Source organism: Gadus macrocephalus, chromosome 3 (assembly GCF_031168955.1).
Source record: "Gadus macrocephalus chromosome 3, ASM3116895v1".
Lineage (NCBI taxonomy): Eukaryota > Metazoa > Chordata > Actinopteri > Gadiformes > Gadidae > Gadus > Gadus macrocephalus.
In genome coordinates, this window is record NC_082384.1 from 13,162,183 (window position 1) to 13,175,268 (window position 13,086).

The window sequence follows — 13,086 nt, forward strand, 5'->3', positions numbered from 1 at the left end:
AGAGAGAGAGAGAGAGAGAGAGAGAGAGAAATCCTAGAGTGTGGGAGTGAAGAGGATGTAGTTTGAGTGAGAGAGATTTCAATTGAGGCAGGTCGCGGCTGCTGCTGCTTTCTGTTGCACTTTCCCTCTTTCAAAATCCAGTTTCCTTCTTCTCTGCTTCCCATGCTCTATGCTGCCGTCTTTGTTTCTCATCTTCATATTTATTTTCTGCATTTGCTTAAAAATCATTTGACAGATGATACTCCACATGCACACACGCACACTCACACACACACAAACACTTGATTCAAGGTTGTGAGATACATGAGGATCATAATAACAACCTTAGTAATCATTACAAATGTGGGCGACCGACGGGATGAACCAACCACATCAAACATTACTTCAGGCTGAAAGGGGACAATGCATTTTCATAAATCTAATATCTTCACTGTCAATTATTTTTATCGCTGTATTTCCCCCGTGCATTTCTCTGTTATTCTCTCAGGCTCTTTCTCTCTCCCACATCTTCCTCCTAATTTATATTTTCTACCCACTCTGAATGATGGTACGTTAACAAACAGCATTTGTTGTTGTTTGCATTTTTAAGAAGCACTAAGCTAAGTTACCTTCAGTAAACTTGACAATAAATAGCATTACAATCATTTATTTAAAGGCCAAACAACCAAGGTAATCATGGCTATAAATATGTCTGTCTATCCTTGTCTCATTGGTTCTCTCTCTCTCTCCCTCTCCCTCTCCCTCTCCCTCTCCCTCTCCCTCTCCCTCTCTCTCTCTCTCTCTCTCTCTCTCTCTCTCTCTCTCTCTCTCTCTCTCTCTCTCTCTCTCTCTCTCTCTCTCTCTCTCTCTCTCTCTCTCTCTCTCTCTCTCTCTCTCCACAGAGCCGAGCGGGGAACAGAATCCAACCTGAGGGGCTTTTAATTCATCTTGTTCACGGTAAGAGGCAACAGTTGCGCTTTTATTTCAACGCTTGTCATCGTCCCAGGCGATACGGCAGGGTACGTTATGTTTGTGTTCTCTTGGACGGGTGTAGAGCCGAGCAGCAGCCCATATCCCCTGGGGTCGTCACTGAGAGGAGAGGAGGGGCAGGGCCGTCGATAAGGGGTGAAAGGTGATGACGATTCTAGGGGCCCACAGCCCAGGGGGGGCCCACAAAAAAACAAAAAAAACATTTTATTTTTTTTAACAACCAGCCCATAGTACTAGCCCCCCCCCCCCCCCCCCCGTCAACAATTGCTCCTTCCACCCCCCCCCGTCCCCCCCCCCCCCCCGTCAACAATTCAGCTTAGGGGGGCCCATCAGTTCCTCTTGTATCGGGGCCCAGGAATTGTAGCAACGGCCCTGAAGAGGGGTGGTGGGGATTCAAGGAATAAATGTGGTACCTTTTTGGTGTCTGCATGCACTGAACCTTGTTCTTCAACCAGGTTTGACTCATTACATTTCAACATGGCCCAGGCAGAAGCATCACATTTTCAAACAGAACATGAAAATAGTGGAAAGACTTTCCACATCAAATGCAAATTTTTAAAGCAGGGAGCTGTGTTAAAAAACTAGGAGTCAAAAAAATTGCAAACAACAACTTTTGCTTTTGTTGCATTGAACCTTGTAGAACGAAAGAGAGTGAGAAGTCTTTTGACTGATTTGTGCACACACACGTTATAAGGAGTTCATGAGATTAAGAACAGTTGAATTCACAATGTGTCACCATTACACTAGTGCCCGGACGTTTGGCACCGGTTGAGTTCACAGCAAAACAAATGTCTGCTCTGACATCAGTCATTGGCTGGGAACAGGTGCATGACCATTGCACAAATATAAATCCTGACCCCCTTGTGTCATGTTACCTGCTGATCTGTGTCTTACAACAGAATAGGACAGATCCACACAGACCTGTTGCAAAAACACCAAATACCATTCAGATTAGGTCGTCAATTGGCTGGCAAAGAAAGATATTGGAAATATAACATCACACCCGAATATTAAATAGAGTTAAGTAAACTGATCATTTGATTGATAAAAATGTTGAAATAATTGGAATAATTCGATTGAGGCAATAAACGATAACAATGATGGTGATAACACTACCATAACCAATCTTCTGTAAACTCTATTAACACACCATGCATTGGCTCCCTTGTAGTGGTCTGAGTTGGCTGAAACACAATGGCTAAGTTGATAAGTTAGTTAGCTGTTGTTAAGGTTTAGAGCTCACTGGCTTAAGTTATATTTAAATGGCCTACTGTCAACATGAATTGCTCATTATGGTTTCAATTCTACTGCTAGTATAAGCAATGTGAGGTGACGGTCTGTGATTCAGAGTAAACATTTTGGCTTTGCCTTTGTCCTGGCGGCATCCTGATGTCACCAAAAGACGCTGGTGGAACTAAGAACTGCTCTGCCCTCGCGTCGCCCTCCGCCTTCATGTCCTCCACTGACCAGCGGCCACTCACAACATTATCACTGACATTATCCACAGTGGTCATTGTTATTATGGATACAATGAAGTGTAATAACTTCCCGTTAATATAAAGTATAACTGTTCCTAAAAGTTACGTGTCTGTGACTCCAAAAGGGGCTGATATCAGGCTCCTATTTCGGGTACGCTACCGTAACCTGTTTCAGTCCGTCCCGCACTGTGCATATCATCCCGCTAGGTATGTTTTTTTTTTTATGGGATCGGTTACACCTACGGTTACACTGTAGCTTGTGTGTGTGTGTGTGTGTGTGTGTGTGTGTGTGTGTGTGTGTGTGTGTGTGTGTGTGTGTGTGTGTGTGTGTGTGTGTGTGTGTGTGTGTGTGTGTGTGTGTGTGTGTGTGTGTGAGAAGATTACCTCGTCCTTGGGCCATGCTGCTCTGCAGTATCTGTTCCACTCTGTTGGCCATGTTGGACACGTTCTGGGCTATAGCCTGGATCCTCTCCACCAGGCCTACAGGCTGGAACCTACACACACACACACACACACACACACACACACACACACACACACACACACACACACACACACACACACACACACACACACACACACACACACGCAGGTCCTGTGAGATGTGGCTTCTCACTGCTCTTTGATCACAGAAAATAAACACAGTAAGACATCAGGAGGGCTTCAACTAAACATTCCAATGAAACAAACACTCCAGCATTGAAGTCATCCTTCATCCCCTGAGCATAAGTCACTGGTCACATGAGGCTACGAGATGGTCATGTGACTTGTCAGGAAGTCCTCCCACGTCGCCCAAGGTTAAGGACAGAAGGTCCTAGTCTCCCCTTCCTCCCACCCCTCAGTGGACAGCGGTATGATTGTCAAACGGCAGGGCTGTCCAACCGGAGCCCTACGGTGGGCCCCTCGACTACACCCTCATTACACACGGTCGTCTTTCACCTCTCTTCACACCTCCCACCTGGGACCTACCACCTCCATTTCTCATTTCGTCTCACCTCCATTTGGTGATTATTTCATCCTATTTGACTCTGCCCTCCAGCTGTTCCCCGACTGCGTCCCTGTTCTCCTCTCCCCGTGCAGAGGCAGGGAGGGGCTTACGGAGGGACATGTAAATTTGTCGACACTTGGTTGGAGCGTGAAATAGAAAGGGGGCCAAAACCATTTATATAACTTCCTCTGTGAGGTAACACATTTCCTGTTCATAATCATCCACACAAGATGGGGGAAAAGTGTGTGTGTGTGTGTGTGTGTGTGTGTGTGTGTGTGTGTGTGTGTGTGTGTGTGTGTGTGTGTGTGTGTGTGTGTGTGTGTGTGTGTGTGTGTGTGTGTGTGTGTGTGTATGTGTGTGTATGTGTGTGTGTGTGTGTGTGTGTGTGTGTGTGTATGTGTGGCTGTGTGACTGTGTCTATGTCTTTGACATTTCTGTGTCTGTGTGTGTGTTTGTTTGTGTGTGTCTTTGTGTCTCTATGTAGGTCTGTGACTGTGTGTGTGTATGAGTGTGCGGGGGGGAGTCGATGTGTGTGTGTGTGTGTGTGTAGGAGTGTGTGTGTGTGTGTGTGCGTGTGTGTGTGTGCGTGTGTGTGTATGTGTGGGAGTGTATGTGTGTGTGATTGATGACTCTATTCTAAAAAACGATTTTAAAATGCATTTTAAAATGCAGATTTTAAAATCGGTTCAGGGAGGAACTCCCAGGGAACACAAGTCTTGGTTCATTCGAGGGGCTTCAATGTGTCTACATTCATGCATGCATGCGTGAACTTGAGTTTGTTTGTATCTCTTACCAGCCTTTACATGTGTACAAGAGAATCTTAAGTGACTGATAATACATCGTAGTCAATGTCACAGTTCAACCTTTGAACACAGTTCAGAGGTTGTGTGTCCAACAGTGACTCAAAATCCTCCTGCTGCTTTAGTGTCTCTTGTGTCAAATAGTCAAAATAAAGTCAATAGCTAATATGCTAGCTGCTTGTGGGCTGCTAATTGGATCACAAGTGGAGAGCGAGCAAGAAATTACATTGAAGAAAAACTGTAAATATTTCATCACCATTAACATTCTCCCCGGGGTAAGTCATCCAAATGTTTCATGTTTAGGATAACACGAAGAAGCGTTGCACATAATACAACACTCCGTGCGGTTAGCTTTCAGATGAATACACACTGTTGGTTGTGTATTTCCTACACACAATGATTCTGTCTTTGGTGACATTCTTTATATTTCAGTTTAATCAAATGTATTTTCAATCACACCCACTTCAACAGGCCAAATGGAAGAACTTATTATAACATAAATTCTTCTACTTTATGTGCAACATGGTAAAACAACAACACACACACACACACACACACACACACACACACACACACACACACACACACACACACACACACACACACACACACACACACACACACACACACACACACCTAAGTGGTTATTATTTCATTCAATCATGGCAAGTTAATATCTTACCTTTGTCTCTCTTCAAATGTGATTTGACCTGAAGTGCGGTCATTAAAGTGATATTAAAATAATACTGCTCTGCAAGGTAGCTTCCCTCTATTTTATGTAATGACAGCAGTAGCCAGAGGGTTAGAAACTGGGCCAGGGGGAGGTCTGGGGGGGGAATATATACATGTTCATTATTTCTGTGTAGGCATAAGGAAAGCAGCAGGGGTAAAAGCAGCTCAGTGTTTATGGAGCGGAGTTACACAGTGTCTGTCCATTCAGCGGTATTACACAGACGGCAGAGGGTCTCTTTATGGGGCCGTGGCTCTCTATTAGGGAGCCTGTGCTTGTTGCATGGGGCCAGTAGACCTGCTGTTCCCAGCTCGAGGAGTTGTCGTTAGGAGACGACACAGCGTAAAACAAAGAAGCAAGGAGGGCAAGACTAAAGCGCTTAGTGAGAGATATGAAGAACAGGGCAGTGAGTGTTTGTGGGAGTGATGGTGTAAACCAAACACAGAGATGGAAAAGATCTTCAAATAATGAGTAAACAAAAAAAGTAAACAAAAAAGCAAGGAAACTAAGGACAGAAGGAAAATGACTCCCTCCCCGCCATGCGTGCCCTGAATGCACAAAGAGATATACAAAGATATACATATAAATTTTTTAATTTAATTCAATGGAAACGGTCTTGCTTGTTACGCTACCATTATCTCTGTCCATTATGGCACCCATTGCACTCCTTACCATCCCTGGGAGGAGTGATCCTTGCCTCTGCGTTCCTTCTAAAGGTTTCTTCCCCGGTAATTAAAGAAGTTCTACCTTTCACTTTATAGGGCTTAGCCCAAGGGGGGGCGTAAAACGTGGCCTGGGAAGCCCTTTGAGACTGTAACTTGGATTAAGAGCATCACAAATATAATTGACTTGACCTGAATGAATTGTATTGCATTGAGTGAATTGTATTGACTAATCACGGCTTTAGAGATGAATAAATACATACACAATGCGGGTCAACTAAGCGAACAAAGGCAAACTCAAAGCTTTTGCTGTGTTCCATTCGGCTCAATTGTTCCTTAATTCCATATGAATACTATATAGTACACTACTTAAAGGAATAGATACAGGGATGACGCTAACTAAACGCCAGAGATCTATTAATGTGACGTGTGCTGGCCGAGTTAACAACCGACATGTGTCAGTCACCCTCGTCACAGCTAATTGAATTAAGAACCTGTATGTCAGGCCGTCTCTGATGGATGAATGGAGATAATGAAAATATATTTGCATCTTGGGATCATTCGCACGCTTATTTGACGGTGCATTAGATAGAAAGATGGATAGATAGATACTTTTATTAATCCCATGGGGTAAATTACTTTGTTGCAAAACAAGAAGACAGGGCCAGCCAAACCAATAAACTCTAAACCAAAACCCAGTGCACATAGTAAAAAGAAAGATAATAAAGACACGGTAAAAATGGATTCTTATGGGCTTTGAAGTTAAAATAGTTCAATAAATGGATGGATGGCAATAAGTTGGGTGTATGCGGGGATAAAAACAAGGCACTATCTGCAAGTTGAAGACTTTGATGCATAAAAAGGAGGGGGAGAGGGGGGTGGGGGGGCTAGTCAAGGTCAGTCCAAGGCTGCATATCTAAAGTCTGATGGCAGTAGGCATGAAGGACCTCCAAGGCCGCTCTGTGGGGCACCGAGGGTCTCCTGCTGAACTTGCTCCTTTGCCTGACCTGGGTGTCATGGAGTGAACCAGGAGCATGGTCCCCTTCTCAGCAGACCCTCTGAGCGATTTAAGGCCGGCCCCCAGGACAGACCCAGCTGTCCGCAGCAGATGGACGATCGTGTTGACATCAGCGGGCTTGAATGCTGCTGCCCGAGCGTACAACCGTTAACACAGACTGATGGAAATACAACCAGCTCTGGGCCTTCTTGTATCCTAACTCACCCCCAGGTACCCCATCAACAACCCCCTGGAAGGACAAAGGGGCGACTGGGGTCTTCGTTCTCCTACAGTCCAGGACCAACCCTTGGTTTTCCCCATGTTGTGCTCTGCATCCCCCCTCCTGTCTCCCAAAACATATCCAACCATCCTGTCCCGTCTGTAGTCGAACAGACTGCAAGTTGTACGTAAAGTCAGATGGGCAGAGGGTGAACGGGAATCAGCACAGGCCCTGAGGGCCCCCCCCCCCCCCACAAAACCCCTCCCATGTTACTGACCACAAGATGTGACACACAGCCCTGCAGCCTTACATACTGTGGTCTGCTGGTCAGGATGTCTGGCCATCTACCTGCACTGCCCACACGCACGCACGCACGCACGCACGCACGCACGCACGCACGCACGCACGCACGCACGCACGCACGCACGCAGGCAGGCAGGCAGGCAGGCAGGCAGGCAGGCAGGCAGGCGCACACACACACACACACACACACACACACACACACACACACACACACACACACACACACACACACACACACACACACACACACACACACACACACACACACACACACACACACCTCTACTGTCTAAGTAAGGGGGGCTGAATAATACACGGGAGGAACAATCAAATAAGATCCTCACTGTCCCGCTATCCAGAGGCAAGTGGACTCGGTGTAGCAGTTCAATGACTGCGTCTACTACCCCGGTGTTAGCCTGGGAGGAAAACTGCAGCGGGTTAAGTCCTTCTTTCACCACGTCTGAGGTGAGCCAGCACTGGTCTCTCCAGGGTATTCATTATAAGGGACGTCAATGCTTGCAGTCGGTAGTCATTAAGTCAAACAGCACTAACATTTACCATTTACTTCCCCCCTAAAAGAGTCACAGGACTCATCCAAGAATGGGTTCTTTAGTCTCTTAGAGCCTGCTCATCTTCTCACCGATCTGGTGGTGACCGTTTGTTGTTGCTCCACAGGCTTGTAATCGGGCTTGAGGTTTAGCAGGTTGTAATCAGATTTGGTGAGGGAGAGGTGTGGAGCTGTATGCGTCTTTCGCATTAGCCTAGAGTAAATCCAGCGTTTTAATGGCTCCGGTTTTACATTTTACACACTGTTTGAAGATAGGTAGACTGGATGAGAGAGAGGCATGATTAGTCATCAGATATTACGATAAAAGAATTGGTCGGGTCTGTCTTGATCTGAAACTGAATGATTGACATCAGATCTGGCACCAGCAGAGGGCGAGATGTGCCCGATCAAACCAATGGCATGTGAGAACTTGCGTGGTTCATACAATGGCCTTGGACCAATAATTAGCACCTCCATTCCTGGACTACAGAATTAATCCAAAACAGTCAAAGTAGTTAAAAGTTCAATTGCACACACATGCATGTGAAGCCCCACTCCTGAGCGCTCTCGTGTTTGCTTTCTCTCAGCCCGTACTGAATGAATAAAAACCGTCCATGGTCACGTTAAAGCCTGGCAACATACTTGGGCCGCCACATCTCAGGTAAACAACATGATACCGCGCTATCGATACTCCCTTTGAGTCTTTGTCAGCGGTGTCTGATCATCCATTCTGTCCTCCAGAGATCTCAGATTCGTCCATCATGATTGATGGGAATGAATGGTTTATAATTCCGTTTCTTTTTGCCCTGTAGTTTATGTCCCGCTCTGCATCCGCGTGGAGGCGGCATTCCTCGTTTTCTCCACAGCTCCCGTGGATATTTGGTCCCTCTTCAACCGGGCAGAACCGTCTTGAGTAGCGCAATCAGCATGGTGCGAGTAAACAAGGCTGGTGCCGTGGCATGCTTCACTGTACGGCAATAAAAGTAATCCAGTGGAATATAAGCAACAACGACTGATGAACCAGCTCCGGGCCACTATGAATAAGAATAGAAAAATGCATGGCTGAATTGGGCTTAAAAACAACAATGAATCAAACAATTCAAAACGCTTACAAGAGCTGCTGCAGACTTCTGCTGCACACAGAAAGAGCAAAGAAAGTCGTCCTTATGGGTGTTAAGCAGGGCACCTTATAAGGATCCAGATACTCTATAAATCCAGACGTTCACTCACATTTCCGACAGTTCAAAATGGTGACGCACCAATCGTGCATGTGGCGCACAAATGAACCATTTCAAACACAGCCTTGGTCAAATGTACAGGTACCACAATGCCCGCTTTGACCTATGACCTGGTATAGCTCACACCTGCGTCTGAGCTTGGCCAATGAAAGTAAATCAAGCAAGAGTAACAAGAGAAAATTGTTGGAGAAGCTAAGGCCTTGGAGGCAACAAAAGGAATAATGCGTTTAGATACAGCGAATGCCATGATGCATGGAGCAGACTACAAAAGGATAAAAATCGGATTTTAAACACATAGGTTCTGGGCCTTCCCATGTGGTGGTTAACAATGCGGTCTTTCTGAAAACATGCAACGTTTGGTTGTGATCAAAGGCAGGCCGGGCCGTGCATATCTGATGGTGCCTCCAGCGCGTGCTACCAAGGCGCAGAACGCCTGCCTCCTTCTCAGGTGGGTGAAGACAGATGGCTTTTTTACAAACACGGCGGCCACGACAGCAACGAGGGGTTGAAGATGACAGCGCAAGAAAATAGAGAGCGAGAGATAAATAAAAGTAAATCGAGAGAGGGAGAGAGAGAGAGAGAGAGAGAGAGAGAGAGAGAGAGAGAGAGAGAGAGAGAGAGAGAGAGAGAGAGAGAGAGAGAGAGAGAGAGAGAGAGAGAGAGAGAGAGAGAGAGAGAGAGAGAGAGAGAGAGAGAGAGAGAGAGAAGATGATGTTATACAAGCTACAGTTTATGAAACACAAAAAGGTAGAAGGATGAGGGCGATAAAATCAATGACATCCAGGGGCTGGAGATGAATGGAAATGGCTTCACGTCGTCTTCTTTCCGCAATCTCTCCTCTTTCACTGTCTCTTATTTCTCACTCCATACTTTCCTGCCTTCCTTCCCCTCCTCTCTCTCTCTCTCTCTCTCTCTCTCTCTCTCTCTCTCTCTCTCTCTCTCTCTCTCTCTCTCTCTCTCTCTCTCTCTCTCTCTCTCTCTCTCTCTCTCTCTCTCTCTCTCTCTCTCTCTCTCTCTCTCTCCCCCTCTCTCTCCCCCCTCCCCTCCACTCTCTCTCTCCCTCCCCTCTGCTCTTTCTCTCTCGCCCTCCCCCTATCTCTAATGAGCATGTCATTGTGAGGGGAAGGGACAGTTCTGGCCACATCCCATCAGCCTCAGCTGTCAACAGCAGGGTGGAGATGAGCCAGGGTGTCATTGTATGTGTGGGTGGCCTCCTATGCGTGTGTGTGTGTGTGTGTGTGTGTGTGTGTGTGTGTGTGTGTGTGTGTGTGTGTGTGTGTGTGTGTGTGTGTGTGTGTGTGTGTGTGTGTGTGTGTGTGTGTGTGTGTGTTTGTGTGTATGTGTTTGTGTGTCTTTGTACATGTGTGTGTATGTTTGTGTGTGCGTGGGTTTGTGTACATCTGCCTCTGTGTATTTGAGGGTGAGATGGCATACACTGCAGTCTTCACACTTCTCAGCAAAGAACGCTTTCCACACCTCAAGCACTGTCTCATTTAATCACCGTGTCACCCGTCCTCACACACACACACACACACACACACACACACACACACACACACACACACACACACACACACACACACACACACACACACACACACACACACACACACACACACACACACACACACGCACGCCTAGCGTCCATACACAGACTAGGATTAGGATTTTTATATTTTTTGTTGATATCAGCGTTTGTTTAGGTATCTTAAATAAGTCTATGTTATGGTGGAAACCTACTTATTAAATGGAAAACAGGCAGGAGGTTTGTGCTATAAAATAAATATTTAAATATGTGTAAAAGTGACATTTTATTGGTTAAACAATATCATTGTATCGGAATGTCTGCTGGAGTGAAACAATATATTTGTTTAAGATAGTCTCTAGTGCACTTAAAGCTGCATTCATACAGATATTAGTTAGGTTTAGTGTATTGCTTACTCTTCATTTTTTTTAAATAAACTCTTTTTCACAAACAAGCATTAACCAAAGCTTGTTGATATCTTTGTAACTTCCAAAACTCTGATGCTACAGTGTGGATGTTTATGTCTCTCAAAGAGGGAAGAGATGTCCTGATTGGTCTGAAACACTCTAGGGGCGGAGCCTGACTATGATCGGATGGTTGCACACAGTGAGCTCTGATCCCTCCTTCCATCCCAATGCAATATCCGATCTCTCACTTTCTGTGAGCTGTGTACGTCAGTAAGCAGTCAAGGAACAAGAACCAGAACGACGATAACAACAACAACACGGAGAAGAAATAAAGAGTTTTTTGCAAGGCAATATCCGAACATCATGACATGAATCTCGGTAGTCCCTACTTCTTTCTCTCCATTACCAGCACACTGCCAGCCTGCGTCTCTGGGCCCGCTCCCTCTTGAGATCGGAATCGCTGATGACGAGGTGAGGCCATAAAGGACCCGGGAGCCGCCTCTAATCTAAATAGTCTCATAAAGAGGCGGGCGCAGTCAACCGGAACTGATATTCTCCCAGAGAGCTACGCTCACTAATGGCTGAAGGATGGCTATGGCATTTCTTACGCATTACACTAAAATGATAGCCTTTAAAGCAAGCCTTTTTTTTGGTATTTTTATTCAAATTTGTTGGAATTCTCCTGACATCTCAACATCAATCAATAAATCAAATGCTCAAACTCCGAAAAGTTGGGTATAATGTGGTTATATAACAGCCTGTTCCATCATTTAATTTGACCCGAAAGAAATTATTGGATGGCCTACCTGTCTATCTTTGTACCTACCTGTCTATCTTTGTACCTACCTGTCTATCTTTGTACCTACCTGTCTATCTTTGTACATACCTGTCTATCTTTGTACATACCTGTCTATCTTTGTACCTACCTGTCTATCTTTGTACCTACCTGTCTATCTTTGTACCTACCTGTCTATCTTTGTACCTACCTGTCTATCTTTGTACCTACCTGTCTATCTGCTCACTCAATGCACATTCCCTTAGTCTTCCACAAGTCTAGGCAGACCTATTGCTGAAGCTAGCAAGATAGTCACATGTTTTTGGGGGCTAGCTTTGTAGGGAGACCAGAATGGAGGGGTCGGATAAGTTGGAGACTTTGTAAATCTATCTTACTCTGGCTGGTTTCTCCAAACCCTACCCTAGCTTTAAATCTTTAACAGTCTGCTCCTGAGACCATCCTTATATCGCCAGGTCACACTCTGTTTCCTCTGGCCTCAAACCCATCTCCCAAAAGAGGACAAAATGATAGGTCCAATCAGAGTTGGGTGAGTTTAAGTTTATCGAACGAGGAGCGGCTGCAGCCTGCAGAATTTCAGAAACACAGCGGCGCGCTGAGATAGTGTAGCAAAGGATAGACTAACAGGAAGGCGTTTCTCAGAGGAGAAGAGGTTTTTGCGTCAAACCAGATTTTGCATCAACAGAGAGAGCAAGAGCACCACATAGTCATTCAGTGAGATTAGTTTGAGATTTCTTAATGTAAGCCCGTATCTGAAAACCAACTGCTACCCTGCCAAGGCCAGACTGACATTCATTGCGAAACGCAAAATTGAATATCTCGACGGTTGCCAAGGGCTACTCTTACAGTCTTCAACATACGGACTTGTCTGGATACAACTCGGAGGAATCTCTCTGTGGCTTTTTAACCATGCCAACATTGCTCGGGAAGCCGGGTCTCCAGAAGCAGCGATGCACTGATCGAGAGGGTGAGATACAGTGCCGGAGTTCTGCTGAGGGTGTTTGGCTTCGCAAATACAGTGGGAGTACCAGCACACCCCGCAGGGTGCCTGGCCTTGTGTGCGTGGGAGCCTACCTCATATAAGGGGGGAGGGGGGGAGGGGGGGGGGGGGAGGGAGAGTGGAGCAGAGCGCTGGGCTGTGGAGAGCCGAAGAGGGCCTGCAGGAGAAACCACCCAATGTTTACCTCCAACCTCTGCACAGTGAAATTGACTGAATGAATTCTGAATCTCTTACTACCCTTGCGCCCTTTCCCTCTCCTTCTCGCCATCTCTCACCTCAAGTTTATTTATTGAATATTGATGACACTTTGACTTACTCCCACTCTTTGGTTCTAATTGCAACAAATACAACACACACACACACACACACACACACACACACACACACACACACACACACACACACACACACACACACACACACACACAC

The 13,086-nt window shown here is 45.9% G+C and overlaps 1 protein-coding gene across 1 annotated transcript in view; it reads right to left on the reverse strand.

Annotated features, from left to right (window-relative positions):
- Positions 1-13,086, reverse strand: part of LOC132454144 (alpha-1,6-mannosylglycoprotein 6-beta-N-acetylglucosaminyltransferase B) — a 133,608-nt gene that overhangs the window by 81,932 nt on the left and 38,590 nt on the right. Inside the window, exon 4 of the mRNA XM_060047348.1 lies at positions 2,832-2,941. Coding sequence (XP_059903331.1) covers positions 2,832-2,941 — 110 coding nt within the window. The remainder of the gene's footprint in view (positions 1-2,831; positions 2,942-13,086) is intronic.